The sequence below is a fragment of the Carcharhinus amblyrhynchos genome, chromosome 1 (genome assembly GCF_965287045.1).
Source record: "Carcharhinus amblyrhynchos chromosome 1, sCarAmb.v2.hapA, whole genome shotgun sequence".
Taxonomy (NCBI): domain Eukaryota; kingdom Metazoa; phylum Chordata; class Chondrichthyes; order Carcharhiniformes; family Carcharhinidae; genus Carcharhinus; species Carcharhinus amblyrhynchos.
The window spans coordinates 81,784,595-81,802,581 of NC_137324.1; the positions used below are offsets into that span (position 1 = coordinate 81,784,595).

Genomic DNA, 17,987 nt, shown 5'->3' on the forward strand with positions numbered 1-17,987 from the left:
CATATTTTTAATGAGTGGTATTGTTCAGCAGTTAAAACTTGACAATTAACAAGATTTTGCAATAAAACTATACTGAAAACTTCCATGGTTGTGGAACCCTTATAATAAAGCCATTTGTTGATAGCTTATTATACATGAAGACATACAAAAGAGTAAGCAATTCAACGCTTTGAACATGCTCTGCCATTCACTAAAATCACAGCTGATCATCTTCCTCAACTCCATCTTTAACAGTATGTGTATATCCACTGATTCTTGATATCAAGAATCTTTTGATTACTATCATATATATTTAATGACTTGAATACTCAGTATCTTGGATAAAGATTTTTACAACTATCTGGTTCACTGATGTCCTTTAGGGAAGAAAAGCAGCTATCCTTACCTGGTCTGGCCACAGCAATGTAATTGTTGCTTGACTGCGCTCATGTAAATAAATAAAAACAATTGACTGGAGGTCATAATTTTTCTCCTATACTTCAGCTATACAGAATCCAAGTTTTGTAATTCAAAATCTGTATAAACAGAATACTATATGATTAAACTGGGCTTAAAATAACAACACCAGAATCAGTTGATGAGGGGCAAAATCAAATCACCTACATACATTTAAATATATATGTAACTTTAGCTTTTAAAGCATTTTAAGAATCCACTATCTAACTGGCATATTGAAGTCAGAATTGTTGTCAAAATTCTCAGTCATAGATATTTTTTCAAAATGGATTTTTCAAAATGTTAATATTGAAGAAATTAATTGACATCCTAACCATTGTAATCAGTCTTGGTTAATGATCTATTAAATGGCTTCTTGCTGTGACATTTATTGCCCATCCCTAGCTGTCCTGAAGTGGTGGAGAGCTTTGTTATAAAACCGAATGGGTCATGTGACCACTTCAGAGAACATTTAAGAGTTCACCTACTGTTGTGGTGTTGGGAGTTATGTACAGGGTAGGCCAAATGAAGATGGCAATTTTTATTGCCTAAAAAGACTGAACCAATTAGATTAATGAACCAATCAGATTTTACAACAATCGGACAAGCTTTCATCGTCACTTTTTACTGGCATCAGTATTTACCTCCAGATTTTATAAAAAGAATTCCAATTCCTTTGATCTTAATATGCCTTATTCCAAAACACCTTTTTAGATTTAGCTGTTACCGCCTCAATTTTAACCACTGCGTCTGCAGATTTTCCCAAGAGAAAAACTGATAACAATTCCTTGTCCTTTGCCACTTGATCTTCCCTTCCAGAGGTCCCATGCCTGATCACCCCTTCCTCCAGCAACAGAGAGCCAGTGAATCCTTATAAGGTGGTATAAATCAGTTCAATACTGAAGAGAGACTGAGAAATTAAATGGGTTGGAAAGACAGAAACTCATGGAGTAGGCAGGAAGAAGTGGACAGACTTAACTGCAGCATGCGACTTGTCTTCCAAAACCCCCTGATATATTTTGAGAAGGGAAGTAACATTAGCCACTTCATTTTTTCCAAACTGGTAAATTCACATTAGAACACTGGTTTAAAATGTAGCAGGGACATGCCTGAGACAACCTGCAGTTTCTCAGAGTCCTGTGACAGAGCAGCTCTTAAGAGTTTCAAGTCACAGTCCTCATTAGTTGCACTGTGCTGGATTTGGAACAAAATATGGATTGAGGAATTATGCTGTTGAAGGATTCTAAACAAGGGTAAGGATACCAAATTGTGTGTGTTGGGAAGCAGGGAGTCATTCAGTGATAAGTGAGAGTTGATGTATGACAAAAAATAAATAACCAAGAAACGAGCTACAATTTCAATAAAGTGGAAGCTAAGGTGGCTGAGCACAATGATTCTAAGGTAGCATTAAGCTGTGTTAGTGACTGACAGGAATGTGGATTTGAAGCTCAGCTCATTGTTGAAAATGGACATGATGCATTCAGTTGCCTAGCCTCAAGTAAGGACAGGGTGGCAGGATTTTGATAGCCGATTAATAAAACGGCTTTGATTTTTCCAAAGTTCAGTCAAAATTTTTAAAATTAATAACATTGACGAGCAAAGTTTTCTCTTCTGTAAAATGAGGAATGTTTTGAATAAAAAATTACTTAGCTAAGTTAGCTTTTCTTTTGATTCAGATAACTGAATATCCACTTATTACATTTGAACGCAACAGATACTACAAATGATTACACCTACATCTCATCTGTTTGCTATGATTACTGGGGCAACTCTGTTGAAAAATATATCGTTCATTCAGCATGATACACAATTGTGAAAACTTCTTAACGCATAAAGAGACATTGAACAACACTGGAGATGATACGAAAATACGTGCCAAATAGGTAACCGGTCTTCTCCCTTTCCCAAAGGTATGAATTCAAGAGTGATAATGGTGTCGAGGTGTTGGTAGAGGCAGAGCCGAATGGCAAAATCCTGTGGTGAATCTGTCCAGTTTAGTTGTAATAAACGACTTCCATACCCTTCCCTCCAATATGTAATTTGAGTGCATATATACCATATAAAATGGCATATTATTCCTTACACCAACAGCTTGCAAATATCATTGTATTTAGTTTGTGCGCGTCAGCTATGGCTCAGTTGATAGCAAACTCATTTGAGTTAAGGTTGTGGGGTGAAGTCCCACTCTAGGACTTCAGCACAAAAATTAAGATTGACATCTTAAGTTTGGTAAGGACGAAGGCCTCTACTAAGGATTACTGCACTGCTTGAAGTGACATCTTTTAGACGAGATGCATACGAACATACAAAATTAGGAACAGTAGACCACTCAACCCCTCAGGCCTGCTCTACCATTCAATAAATACATGTCTTGATTGTATGACCTCAACCCATCATTCCTGCCTTCTCCTGATAACCTTTCAAACCTTTATCAAGCAAAAATCTATCTAGGTCTGCCTTAAAGATATTCAAAGGCTCTGCTTCCACTGCCTTTTGAGGAGTTTCCAGAGACTCTCACCCTCAGAAAACCTCTTTGCTCATCTTTGTCTTAAATAAATGACCCTTAAACAGTGAACTCTAGTTCTAGATTCTCCAACAAGCAGCATTCACTCCAAATCCACTGTTCCAATTTCCCTCAGGGTCTTAAATGTTTCCGTCGTCACTTCTAACTCTTCTAAATTCTAATGGATACAAACCTAACCTGTGCAACCCTTCCTCATAAGTCAATCCACTCATTCCCAGTACGAGTCTAAACCTTCTTGGGACTGCATTAATAGCCTTCTTTTAATCAGATCAATACTATACACAATACTCAACATGATCTCATTGATGCCCTATAGATCTGAAGCATGACCTCCCTACCTTTATAATCAATTCCCACAACAAACAATAATATTCTATTTAATTATTTACTACACTTATGTACTCATGTTTCTATTGAAAAATGGACAGCTCATCTGCCACCTCAGGTGGACACAAAAAGATTCATAGCACTATTTTGAAGAGGAGGGGAGTTATCCCTAGTGACCTGGCCAACATTTACCCCTGAATAAACATCACAAAAACAGATTATCTGCTCATTTTTACTTTATTGTTTGAGGAGTGTGCTACGTACAACTTGTCTGTCGCATTTCCTACGTTATAATGGAGGATGCAGTTCAAAAAGTAATTCATCGTCTGCAAAGTGTTTTGGACGTTCCAGTGGTCATGAAAACTTGTACATAAATACATGCCTTTTTTCCTCAACTTCTGGTGCAGTACACATGACCTGCCAATCTATTGAATGGATGTAGTTTATTGAAATCCATTAGCTACCACAGTGCCACCTGACTTGCTGATGATCTGTGGCTGATGTTGTCATCTCGTAATAGTTATTTTTCTTTACATTAATTTGAAATTTGATGAAAACTTACTTCAAGACAGTATGTTTAGTATTAACTTACTGGATGAGAGTCAGCAAGATCTTCTAACGTTCCCTTCTTGCCCATCAATTTTCTGTAAACCACCATTGGGAAATGGACATCAAGGATGCAGTGATTGTAGATTGCCAGGCCCAGCACTATTCCAATTAGTGTGAATTGTCCATCATTTTCAAAAGAGGTAGGGTTGAACCAAAACAGCTTTGTTTCGCTATCATACGCAAACATCCCTACAAGAAGAAAAAAAAAGTATTTTCCTGTTGCCTATAGGGATATTTAAGCTAACTAATCACTTACTCAAATACTTGAGGAAACAGGGTCTTTAACTTGTGCATCTGCCTTGACAGTTTGATAACACTTCACATGGAATATATATATTTACCCATTTTCATTTAATGCCTATCCAGTGATTTTCCTGTCAATCACGATTCAAGCTATTTTCCTCCTCCACAAGACCCCAATATTCTCAATCCCACCTATTTAAATTTATCTGAAAGCACCGTCAGAACTGTATGACTAGCTATTGCCAATTACAATCCCAACTGAATGATAAACATTTGAATAGGCTTTTTTGGTTCATTGAAACACCAATGATAATTTCCCCATCTGAATCCAACCTAAAATACAAATAATTGATCAGTCAAGCTCTTAAATAAAATGGTTTAAGAGTGTCAATGCAATAATCCATGATTATACCCATGAAACTGCCTGAAATTGGCAGTAATCAATAAACACGCTCAGAAAAGCCAACAGAACAGTATTATGAGAAATAGAAGTGTAGTGCCACACTGGTGCGTTAGGCTAGGCAAGGAAATTGACGTTCAGGCACTTTTTAAGTAAAGGCACACCACTTCATTGCTTTGCCCATGATATACTTGGTGACACTGCATAAAAGAGGCAGGAGAAGGATGTCAAAGTTCACTTGGGTAACAGCAATCTAAAGGCACTCAGTCGACTCTTAACACAAACAGCGCTGGATACCACGCATCCAATGCAAGATCATTAATTACTTGCGCACAAGGAGAACTCTCCACGGCCAACACAGGATGACTGGAGCAGTTCTGAGGTTACAGAGAAACAGCTCAGCATTTATAGTCAATTACAGCAAATCAGAAACAAGAGATTTCTCACACCTTTCATTGACCTACATATCCACCAATCATAGCATACCCTTTTGCCCTTTCTTATCCAATAAAAAAAATCCTTCATTAGCATATGTCCCCATATCTTGCTAGTTTGCAATTATCATGGTAACTTGTTCTTTGTTTTCATCCTGCTGAACTAACCTGGAATGCAGTGTTTATGGAACAAGGTTTTAGACATACTCACTTATCTTGCGTATGTCAGTGTTGGCCTTACTGAAGGCCGTGTTTGGCTAATAATCATTTTCCATTACTTGGCAAGAGATTTTTATTGAGAGTTATGGAACTTTAATTTTCACAATTGTTGTAACCTAACTTCTACAAGGGAATTCTATTTTCTGGCAGCATCACTCTCACCATTAATACTCATTTGACTTTGAAATATTTTTATTAAATAAGCCTTTATCCCACTTGTAGGCCTGTTGGCAACTTTGGTCAAAATTCCCAATTCTTTCAATGACTTTTCAACTGGCATTACTTTACTTCACAGTTATGCAAGTAACAAGTACCATATCTGTTCTTTTGGATTAAGTTTATGAAGAAAAATGCAAATATTAGACCAGAGAAACTACTTTTGATCTCTGATACTCCTTAACAAGAAACTTAACATTTCACCTGACTGAGATAGGGCAAAAAAACCTGCAATCACCAGCTATTTCAAAGACGTACTGAGGGTTGAGAAAATACCTATATCAGGGTTAAAAATCTCTTCAACCACTAGCTGAAAGAACTCCTTGGAAACTCCGCCTTCATCCACTCCTTGTTCCCCCTCGAACTCCACATAAAGTTGTTTTTTTAAATCTGAAGGGTTTTCTGTGGCAATCATTTCCAACTGAAAAACACAAATAAAGCATTTCAAACAAGAAAATTGGTCAAATTCAGCAGTAACATGCCAGATCATCATGCTCATAATACTCTAGGAATATTCGGGGTCTGCACAGTTACCATTTCAAAAAACGAATGGAAGTCGGTTCTTATAGAGATACAGAGTCCAGTTACACTAGTGGCTTGCAATAACCATAATCTATTATGGTATCACTCAGGTTTAAGCTGAAGCTCACGCTTATTAAAGAAAAGACAACAAATGTCATATAGCTCAGAGCAGTGAATGGATGATGTTCACAAAAAGATTAGTTTATAGACCATAGGCCTTCAAGACTGTTATCTTCAATTCCCTTGTACAATACGATTAAATTCCTTTAGCATTTATCAGTTTCAAATATTACTTTTTATTTTAGTTTCTTTGATTCAGAAATAGAGGGACCTGGGCAGCATGTGGCACAGTGGTTAGCACTGCTACCTCACAGCGCCAGGGACTCAGGTTCAATTCCGGCCTTGGGTTACTGTCCGTGTAGCGCTTGCGCATTCTTATAGCGTCTGTATAGGTTGCCTCTGGGTGCTCCCATCGTTCAAAGATGTGCCGGTTAGGTGGACAGAGCATGCTTAATTGTGGAGATGCCAGCGTTGGACTGGGGTAAGCACAGTATTTATCATGCTAAATTGGACCTTAGTCTCCAAGGATGTGAAGGTTAGGTGGATTAGCCATGGTAGATAAGTGGGCTGTGGAGATGGGCAGGGTAAGCTGCTCTTTTGGAGAGTTAGTTCAGACTTGATTGCTCAAATGGCTTCCTTCTGCACTGCAGGAATTCTATGATTCTATATGTGCATAAATCAGTGAAAGTGGCAGGAGAGGTTGAGAGAGCAGATAATAAACCATACAATATCATATCATTGGCTTTATTAATAGGGGCATAGAGTACAAGAGCAAGTAAATTATGTTGAACTGGTATAAATCACTAATTTGGCCTCAGCTAGAGAACTGCATCCAGTTCTGGATATTGCACTTTAGGAAGGACGCGAAAGCATAAATCAGTGCAGAAAAGATTTATGAGAATGGTTCTGGGAATGAGGGACTTCAGTTACAAAAACAGATTAAAGAAAACAACTGTAATTTCTGCAAAGAAAATTTAATTTGATTAGATCAGAGGAGATTTGATAGAGATATTCAAATCACAAGAGGTATAGACTGAGTAGATAGAGGGGAACAGTTTTTAGTTGTAAATGGATCGAGAACAAGAGGACACAGCTTTAAAGTAATTAGTAAAAGTAAAAGAACAATATGGGAAGAGTTTTTTTTTAAACATAGCAAGTGGTTAAGGTTTGGAATGTACCGCCAGAGATTGTGGTTGAGCAGGTTCAACTGAAACAATCAAAGGGGAATTAGACTTATTTGAAAATGGAGAAAGTGCAGGATTATGGGGACAATGTTGAGGATTGACACACTGAATTTCTCAAAGAGTTGGTGCAGACCCGACGAGCCAAATGGCTTTCTGCACAGTAACAATTCAGTGATTCTTTGATCAAAATTACAAACAAAAGAGATAGATCTTGTACCAGGTCAAACATATAATTAAGGTTCTGAGACGTTTTGCACTAACTGATTGGTTCTATGCCTCTATCATTATCTACAACTGGAACAAGTCCCAGCAAATAATGCACCAAGAAGAAATACAAACTTTGCAATTGAAAATTGCTTGTATAAATTGAAATCATATTTAAAGATAATTCAATTCAATGGAGAGAATTACATCATGCATACCTAGGTATATAAATGTTGTAAAATACTAAACTACCCCACTTAAGCTCTTTTTCACCATGAACTCAATGTCTGTGAGATCTGCTTCTGTGCTCAACAACCTGAAATTTTGATGGGCAGAGAAAGCCTGATCTGGTGAATGCCTAGTAGTAAACAATTAAAAATATAATTCAGCAAAGTCAAATTTAGTGGAAGGCATGGTGGCACAGTAGTTAGCACTGTTGCCTCACAGTGCCTGGGACCTGTGTTCCATTCAGGCCTCGGGAAACTGTGTGGAGTTTGCACGTTCTCCCCATGTCTGCGTGTTTCTTACTAGTGCACTGGTTTCCTCCCACAGTCCAAAGATGTGAAGATTAGGTGGATTGGCCGTGCTAAGTTTCCCCTTCTTGTCAGGGGAACTAGCAAGGTAAGTAAGTGGGATCAGACCTCCGTGGGATTGTCATTGGTGCAGGCTCGATGGGCCAAATAGCTTCCTTCTGCATGGCAAGTATTCTATGATTCTAAATCTGCAGTTATCACACAAGAGCAATTGTAGGCGAGGAAGAGAAAATTAGTATTGTTTTCAAATGGAAAAGCCAAATTCCACCAAAATTGGCAATAGAAAACTGAAATCTTAAAGTTAGCTTATTGCTTTCAGCTCAGCATTAACTTGGTGCAATCTGAGCAATATCTTTCAGGTTCAATTTACATGAAAAATATTGCTTTTTGGTGAATGATTGTACTAGATTTAAGCATGCCTGTAAATTGACACTTTACTGTCCAAAAGCAAATTAATTTGAGCGCAATTACATGTTTTGCAAAAGTTTATTTTAATGAAACATAAATTGTTTTAAATTAACAAACACCAGTAACCCAGAGAACTGAAGCTGTGCCTACCTCTATGAAATTACTGAGTTTATCAGGAATTGACTTGCTTCCAGCCTTTCATAGCAGATATGCCATCTTGGAGCCATAGAAAGATTGTTTACTTTTGTTCGGAAATAAATATAGTTTTTGATCATTTATATTTGTATTACTGGGTATAAACTATAGCTTAAGCTTTTATTTATATTTCTGCAGTTGTGCATCAAAAAGACTTGGTTTTACTTTCACTTTAAAAGATGCTTGCCTTTTAGAGGTTTTAGGATTCTAAAACAAACACAACATATCCGAAACTGGGCTCTTTTCTATCCTTACAGATGCTGCCAGACCTGAGATTTTCCAGCATTTTCTCTCTTGGTTACAAAACTGGTTGTTGCCTTGTAACAGAGGGTGCCACAAAGACAGCAAAAGCAACTTCAGATTGGTTGGTGATTGTGCTGAGGTACAGGGAGCTTTTAAAAAATTCGTGGAACATGGGCATTGCTGGCTGGCCAGCATTAATTGCCTATCTCTAGTTGTCCTGGGACTGAGTGGTTTCCTAGGCCATTTCAGAGGGCAGTTGAAAGTCAACCACATTGCCGTGGGTCTGAAGTTACATGTAGGCAAGACCAGGTCAGTAAGACAGATTTCCTTCCCTAAAGAACATTAGTGAACCAGATGCTTTTTCCATCAATCAAAAACAGTTTCACAGTCATCAGTAGATTCTTAATTCCAGATATTTTGCTTTAAGAGTAAATGCTGACAGGATGTTCCCCCTCATGGGAGAGTCTAGGACCAGAGGGCATAATCTTAGAATAAAGGGATGCCAATTTAAGACAGACGAGAAGGGATTTCTTCAGAGGATTGAGTCTTTGGAAATTTTTGCTACTTAGAGCTGTGGGGGCAGAGTCCTTATGTATATTTAAGGATGAGTTAGATTTTTGATCAGTAAAGGGAATCAAGGGTTACGAGGAAAGGGCAAGAAAGTGGACGTGAGGAATGCCAGATCAGCCATGATCCTACTGAATGGCGGAGCAGGTTCGAGAGGTTGAATGCCCTATCCCTGTTCCTATTTCTTGTGGTTTTAAGTCTCTCTCTAGCAGGACATGATGGGAGACTGCAGGGAACTGGCCCTAAAGAGGGACATCAGAGAGAAAGCGTTGTTTGGGAGAAGATAGCAAGGCAGGCCCTAAAGAGGGGCTGCACAGTGGCATACTGGTTAGCACTGCTACCTCACAATGCCAGGGACCTGGGTTCAATTCTGACCTCAGGTCACAATGTAGTGTTTGCACATTGTTCCCCGTCTGCTCTAGTTTTTTCCTACACTCCAAAGATGTGCGGGTTAGGTTGATAGGCTATGTTAAATTGACCTTTAGTGTCAGGGGACTAGCAGGGTAAAGACATGGGGTTACAGCGATAGGGCCTGAGTGGGATTGTTGCCGATGCAGACTCAATGGGCTGAATGGCTTCCTTCTGCACAGTAGGGGTTCTATGATGATCCAAACAGTGCTTCTGTTCAAAGGAAAGAACAGGAATCTGGGGGAAAGAGATCTCATTAAGTGAAGTCAAAAGTGAGGACAGGCTCACAGTTAAAAGACAAGGCTGCAGGGTACAAACCTTAAATAAAATGGGCTTGTGAGAAACAGAGATCCAAGGAGGCCTAAAGGTTGTTGACCCCGTACTATGAGATGTGAAGCAGTGAAGTTATGACAGCAAGGCTGGGTATCTCAGAGAATGCATGGAAGGTGAATCCTTTCAAGTGGCAACAGAGTGAAGAGGAACATTGGAAGGAGAGGTTGCAATCATGCAGGTGGATCCAAGATGAAGACATCAGAGAGAAAGCGTTGTTTGGGAGAAGAAGGTAAGGCACACTCAGAGCAGGGATTAGAAATCTGTGTGAGAAAGATAAGTGAGACCAATTGGCCCAGTGTGGTAAGTGTCTGGAGGAAATTTGATAAGAAATCTGTACAAATTGTTTAGAGAGGCATCTGCCATCTGATGTGTGGGCTGTCTGACCACATTTCACCAATTGTTTTATATGGCCTGTGTACTTACTGAGCACATCAGGATACAAGATAGCTTTTGTAACTTGTATTAGCCTTTCAAATCTGTATATATCTATAAAGGTATAGATGGGGTGAAAGAGTAGTGTTTTATTGTTTACTGTTCTTTGTTTAGTAAATGTCTTTTAATTTCGTTAAAAGTACATCAGCAATCTCTGTGACTATTTAGTGGCCACCCCCATGTAATTTAAATTGATGATTGACTCACCAATAGCTACTTGGGGGAATCCTTGCCACATTTTACAATCCTTTGCAGGAGAAAATCTTCTATTCTCCCTGAGGATTAACATATCTGATACCAATATCAAATCTATGACTCTTTGCAGATTAACCAATTAGTGTCAAAGTGAAGAATTCTAATAATGGTAGAATGGTAACTTCACTGGACAAGTAATCTGCTAATCATTTGGGGATCTAGGTTCAAATCCAGAGCAGTTGGTGGAATTCAAATTCAATTAATAAATCTAGAATATAGTTAGTCTCAGTAATAGTGAGCATGGCAACTGTCTACCTCAGTTAATTTGATTTAGTTTAATTGTTTAGTTAAAAAGATTGACAACTATAATTGACTGCTGTAGAAACCTATCAGGTTCACAAATGCCATTTAGGGAAAGCAATCTGCATTGTTACCTGTTTTGGCCTACATGTGGCTCCACACACAGCAGTGTGGTTAACTCTTAATTGCCAAATGCTGGCCTTGCCAGCAATGCCCACATCTTATGATAGAATAAAAAAAACCTTTCCTGCTGAAGTAAATATAACTTCAGTTTTTCTGACTAGATACATTGTCTCTGGTAGCAATATACATCTTCCCTGTTTCCAATATCCTGTTTACAGTGGAGCACCCAAACCATGTCTTGCAATATCACTTTCTTGCTTTTGTATTCAATAAAATATTCAATATAAAATGTCTTAAAAATCCTTCTTCCAAGTTCAATCCTGTTTTAAAAATTTATATAACTTTCATTCTCAATGGAGAATTAAAGGTTATATAACCTTAATTCCCCATTATAAATTTTACTATTCAAGGTACATTTTGAATCTGTGCTCTTTTTCTTCCAAAGTGTAAACATAATTATTCATTTTTCTCAATGTTGAACAGCTTTTGCCCACATCTGCCCATTTATGTAATATCCCAAATTTTTCTCAATGTTTGGTGGGTTCTGATTTAGAATTATGAGCAAATATTGAGATTCTCTCTTTGGCCACGCGCAAACAGTTTTTGTATGTGAGGAGCAAAAAAGTGGTTTGAGCCCAATTCCCTGCGGCAGGGCACCAATTACATCTCAACCATCTGGGAAACAGCTATCTAGTTCCCTCTTTCAGCCACCCTATATCATAAAATCATGGCTTGTAATTTTTGCAACAAGTTTCTCATGTAATATTCAAAGGCTTTTTCAAAGCTCAAATGCGGATCCAGTTTTCCTTTTGTTTACACATTCTAATTTCTACAGAAAATTGCATGATGTTAGCAACATGCATCTGCACTATGCAAATGCATGTTGGTATCAGCAATTAGTAAACGCCTTTCAAGTACTTCCTGTTGCCTATGCTCTCTTAGCAGTTTTCTTATTACTGGCATAAGGCTAACCAGTCTATCATTACCTGGCTTATGCTCGATCTTCATGAAGATAACTTGTGATACTCTAAGCCCTCTGGAGAAATTGCTACACAATCTTCAGAACATAAGATGAGCCAGATTAATCAAACAACCCGTCAAACCTGCTCCACCACTCAGTGATGATCACGGTTAATTTTGGGGTTTAATTCCACTTTTTTACCCTCTCCCCATGTTCCTTCATGTTCTGAGACACCAAAAAGGACTGGTTTATTTCAGCCTTAGCTATAGATAGCCTTATCTATTCAACAAAGTAGTACCCTCTGGAGTAGAGAATTCCAAAGATTCACAACCCTTGAAAGAAGAAATGTCTCCTCTCTCCTAAATGATCAACCCCTTACCCTTATTCCCTTGTTTTAGATTCTCCAACCATGGGAAACAATGCACCTATTCCGTCAAGCCACTTCAGAACCTTGAATGGTTCAATTAAGTCACCTCTTATTCTTCAGAGCACCAGATATAGGCCCAACATACTCAGCCTCTCATGAAGGACAACCCTCTCATCTCAGGGCCCAATCTAGTACATTTACTGTACAGTATCCAATGCAAGTATATGTTCCTTAAATGTGAAGATCAGAACTGCACACAACATTCCAGTTCTTGTCTCACCAAAGCCCCATATAACTGTCGCAAGGCTTCTTCATTCTTGCTTTCCAATCCCTTGCAATAAAGGCCTACATGCCATTTGTTTTCCTAATTACTTGCTTTGCCCACATATTAACATTGTGTTCCTTGTACATGTAGATCTCTGAACAACATTCACAAACTTTCATGCCTTTTAACAAATACACTTCTGTTCTAATCTTGCAACCAAAGTGAATAATCTAGCATTTCCCCACATTACACACCATCTGCCATTTTATTGCCTGCTCACTTAGCCTGCCTATATCACTTTGCAGCCTATTTTTTGTCCATAGTAGCTTGCATTCATACCGAGCATTGTAACATTAGCAAACTTAGATATATTGCTGTTTCTGTAGTGTAGATTGTAAATAGCAGAAGTCAGATCAGTGATCCTTGCAGCATTCCAACAGTTACAATCTGTCAACCTGAAAATCATAGAATCATCGAATCCCTACAGTGCAGGAGGAAGCCATTTGGCCTATCAAGCCTGCGCTGACAACAATCCCACCCAGGCCCTATCCCGGTAGCCCTACATATTTACTCCGCTAATCTCCCAGAGACAAAGGGACAATTTACCATGGCCAATCCTCCTAACTTGCACATTTTTGGACTGCCCCATTTACCCCTACCCTCTATTTCCTTTCCGTTAACAAAACTTTGATCCATGCTAATTGTTATCGTTGTTTCCTTAATATGAAGGTGACATGAATGCAAAGTTGCAAATTTCTGTTATGGGTCTTGTGACTGAACAAGCTAATTCTCTACCAGATCTTTGGAGCATGATATCCCATGAGATAGTTTTATCTGGATTGCAAGGTGTCAGCCTTTCCCTCCCTTCTGTGACTGCTCTGCTTCAAGATCTTGTAACTCAAAAGTGTGATGCAAATTGCCACTATTTTAAACAATTGTTAGCAAGTTTCTTCTAGTCATTAATGTCGATGCTTCCACACTTCAAGGACAGCTTCAGTGTCTTTGAAGCGTTTTCTTTGTCTTCTCTGGAACACTGACCATTTGAGAGTTGAGGGTATTGGCCAGCTCTTCCCCCATATCTACGTAACTAGCTTCAGGTTTAATTTTTTTATTGGAGTATGTCTTAAATGGAAAATTAACTTAATTTAACTCAAACTTATGGAAAATTCTGGTTAGAAAGTTTGTTTTTTCTTCAAAAATCAACACCATAATTGATTACAAAGGTGAATCTATGTGATGTTACTGCCACAACACAATGGACCTTAGCACTTGTCCTGTCATAGTCTGCAGCAGAGTCCTGTGCACCAGTTTGGCAAAGGTTATCTCACACACATCTTGTTTTTACTTAGTTGGTTCAATAATGCACATGAAGACTGGAACTCTCTGCTCAATACTCCTCACTGGCTTCCTATCATTGCAAACGTTACGCTGCCACAAGTCCATCAGCTAATCAAAACCCACAGGCTGGTTGAAACCTTCTGTGCTGCACCTCACCTACGACTTGTTCTACCCGCCTTCCTTTTCACCACTCCATATCAAGCACCCTTCCTGAGGATGATCTATCAGTAACCATTTCTGGATCTAGGAATGGAAAACCCAGGAAGTCACAAGCAAGTTCCTTGTGACAATCCCCAACTGATAAGTGGCAGGCTTTGAACTACCATGGTGACAAGAGTCCTTGTTAAACAGGTTCATGTCAGGTGGGGCCTCAGTACAAACTCTTTATTCACCTGTAGGGAGTCAAACAATGCTGCACATTACCGAATAGAAGGGACTATCGCTTTGCTTCAGGGATTTGTATTCACTGAATAATAAAATTGATGACACTGCCCCCAAGAATGACAATAAAACATAAAATCCAAAAAAAGAAATTTTTAAACACCTGTTGAGAATGCCAGTTAAAATAAATTTTTATACCCTTAAAACAATAATTTGCAGAAGAAATGTTTACAATACAGAAAATTTTTCAAAGCGAAAACTACTGGTACGTACCCGAACAAGAGCATCATCAATGATATGATCACGCCTTACTTTCAGTCGGAGATAAGGTTGAACTTGCTGACCTTGCACCAAGTTGTACAGCACAGTTATACGTCGTTCACTGAACATTCGAATTCTGTTGTCATAATAGAGGCCTTGACTTTTAGTATAGGGTGTAAGGAGGAATGGACAGGTCAAGAAAGAAAACTTCTTCTCACTGTCTACTTTAAAAAATATGTAATCTTTGTCCATTGCAAGAACATTGTTTAATGACTCGTTAACAAATTCATCGTAAGGTACAACTGGTCGACAGCAGTCGATAGCCTTAAAATTAAGCTCTTTTTCCAAGGGGTCCACCCGGGGACCCTTCTTGTAACGTGTGTCCTCGATCAAAAGATTCTGATGCAAACTTCCCTCGCTGGTTTCTTGTGACGTTTCTTCATCATCATTCTCCATGGTCAACATGCCACCCAACAAGTTTGCAAAGTATACCAATTTTAGACATTTGGCTGCTGCAACTACTACGTCATCTTCATTTACCAAATTTCGACAACTGTAATCATTGCTTATAACCTTGTAAGTGATAAGCTGCTGAAAAACCTCAACCATTCTGCGGATATCAGTGGAGCTGTATGTTGACCACAGATGGATCAATTTGGCTTGTGCTGACAAAGGAAGCTTACACATTGCTTTACAGAACATTTGCAAGGCTCCTTCCAGATACTCAGGACTATGCAGATTGTGATTTTCCATGACAATTATGAACAGGTTTAGGTAGTTTGAATCTCTGGTGTACGCATTGTGATAACTTAATTCACATTCTACATCTGGTGATAGATACATCAAAGCATTAATCAGTGCAGTTTCTATCCGGTTATGTACCAGAAGTTTTTTGTAGACCCTCCGAACGGATTTGACATCAACAGTCAATTCTTCAAGCTTAAACGGTTGCCCAAGACAATCACAAGGTTTCTGTTGAGAGCAGCAAGGTGCTGAATGATCACATCTAGCTACAGCTTGCATTTTGGCATCTTTTTCCAAATTATCTGGAGTATTTTCCGATAAAGAGCTCAGGCAATTTCTCTTGATTTCCGGTTTCCTAAAGCTCTTAACTAGTGTTTCAGCACTGGAGAATATCCGACCAATAACATGTACCAGTGGTGAGATGTCTCCTGTTTCATTGCATACACTGAGAATTTCATCCACTTTTTCTTCAGTAAGGTACGTTATACCTAGCAATAAAAATAAATCAGTTGTTCAGACAATAAGAGACATGGTTGAAATATTTCTTTCTTTCCCCAAGATAAATAACTACATTAAATCTTTACACCAAAACAAATAAGCTGCTCTACTTGGCAACAAAGCTAATTCAATTTCAGTACAGATTTCACTATTACCAAAAGCTCACAGACTAGTACATCAGTAAAAGTTAGAATTGGTTACACAATGAAGTTTTAAAAATATTCAGCATCTCAGTTCACCAAGTTCCTGAAAACAATTGAAAACGGAAAATTTGCAAGTATAGCATAGCTTTGCCCTTGTAAATAATCTTGGTACTAGTGAAATTTAAAAGTGATGATTAATACAATTTCTTTTATAATATTTTGTAAAAGTTTCTTTGTTCTAATGCTAGGTAATGAAATCAAATCAAGATTATCAGGAAGAAGCTAACTTCAAGTTGGGGATGGCGGTGGGGAAGAGGGTGTCACAAAAATAGGCATAGAAACAAAATCTGGAGGAACTACAAAATACATGAAGCACTACATTAAGCAACCACCATCTGTATTCTAAATCTAAAGCTAGTAAACCATGCAAAAAAAATTACTTCAACCCAGGAAGGACATGAGCAGCTGAAGTAACAAGTTCAGTGTTAAAGAAAAGGCACTCCAGGTGCAGGAACTTTCGAGTGTACTTACTTCGAGAAATGTTCCACATGATAGAATGTAAAAAAGAAACCAACTTGTTGGAGATGTTTATTTCAAGGATTTCTCTACAATTTAGAGCATCCACTGTATGAACATTTTAACAACACTCAGGAATGGAGGAAAAAGCATGTTTTCTCAGAAAATATAAACTTCAAAGCACATTTTATTAAGATAATTAAGAACACTGACTAACCATTGCCTCAGAATTGCAATATCACTGCTGTGCTCTTGTACTTGGTTGCTGTTTTCTTCAGAGAGACAAAGAGCATATTTAAAACTGATCATGATCTAATATTTGATCAACTTGATGAATATCAATGCTTTAAAATAGGCAATACAACAAACTCAGCCTTGCCAATTAAGATTTACCTTACCAAAAAATGTCTTACTTTGAAAGTTGTCCTGCTGCTGTTTCTTACCACAAATTACATCAAAGTCACTCCCAACAGCCTTGCCATTTTTATGTTTGTACTTGTCAGATGAAACATTTTGCGAAGACAAAGATCTTTGCTTCTTAGTGGGCCAAGCTGTGCATAGCTCTGCCCTGGTGCGATACAATTCCAGAGCTCTGGCTGCAGCTCGATTATTGTCCAACTGCTTGAAACCTGGGCAGGATGCACAGTTCTCATTGACACAGAACTCATTTCCACAGCCTTGTGTTAATTGACAGTAGTAACTTTCAATCAATTCCTTGGCAGCTTCTCGTTTCCTGCAAGAAATAAAGTGATGTAGATCAGTATTAAAATCTCAAGTTCAATGGAAGGACACAAAAATTTCAGAACTATGAGAGTTAACTCTTCATGCAAGTGAAGTATTTTTTTGGCTTCAGTGCATGGACAATTGTTCATTGACTGTTAATCGATATTAGATTTTACATATTATACTTAAAATCAAATTACATTAAGCCTAAACGTAATTCTGCAAGTTAGAGCCCAGGTGTTCACACTGAGACCTGAGAAATCATCAGATTTCTATATTTTTCTGCACTAGTCAAATTAAAGTTTATTTCTGTTGTTATACATGAATTATAAAGCAATGTTTACTTTACAGAAGGTGGGAAAAATAGCCCCCCCCACCCCACCCCTGAGAATGTCAACGTTTGCAGGAGTCCCCCACATAGAATAATGTGAAAACACGATATACAAAAATTTACCTGCAAAAATAATTGCAAAATACCAAACGTTAGCCAGTCAAGATCCTTCCTCTAGCAGAGGTAATAATTTCTCCACACGACCAGCACAACAGAAAGATACACTGTTTTGTGCAATGTGAAACACCTGATTTTGAGTTAGGTCCTGAATTATGTATGGTTTTAAATAAAGACCAAATTCTTTCGCAAAGAGGACAAAATGTCATCCCCAGCCATCTGCACACA

The 17,987-nt window shown here is 38.3% G+C and overlaps 1 protein-coding gene across 4 annotated transcripts in view; it reads right to left on the reverse strand.

The window, feature by feature from the left end:
* The window catches only part of LOC145342400 (ubiquitin-protein ligase E3A-like), a 41,306-nt gene that overhangs the window by 21,795 nt on the left and 1,524 nt on the right, over nucleotides 1–17,987 (reverse strand). For 2 of the 4 annotated variants that reach the window (XR_013886545.1, XM_080187960.1), the window contains exons 2-5: nucleotides 16,987–17,321; nucleotides 14,700–15,919; nucleotides 5,684–5,828; nucleotides 3,879–4,084 (exon numbers count right to left, since the gene is read on the reverse strand). Coding sequence is in view for 3 of the 4 variants with exons in the window: in XM_080187960.1 (XP_080044086.1) it covers nucleotides 3,879–4,084; nucleotides 5,684–5,828; nucleotides 14,700–15,919; nucleotides 16,987–17,321 (1,906 nt within the window). In the remaining variant the exon portion in view is untranslated. Of the gene's footprint in view, nucleotides 1–3,878; nucleotides 4,085–5,683; nucleotides 5,829–14,699; nucleotides 15,920–16,603; nucleotides 16,752–16,986; nucleotides 17,322–17,987 lie in introns of those variants that run through there. The other 2 variants (XM_080187969.1, XM_080187981.1) reach the window with 2 other exon arrangements.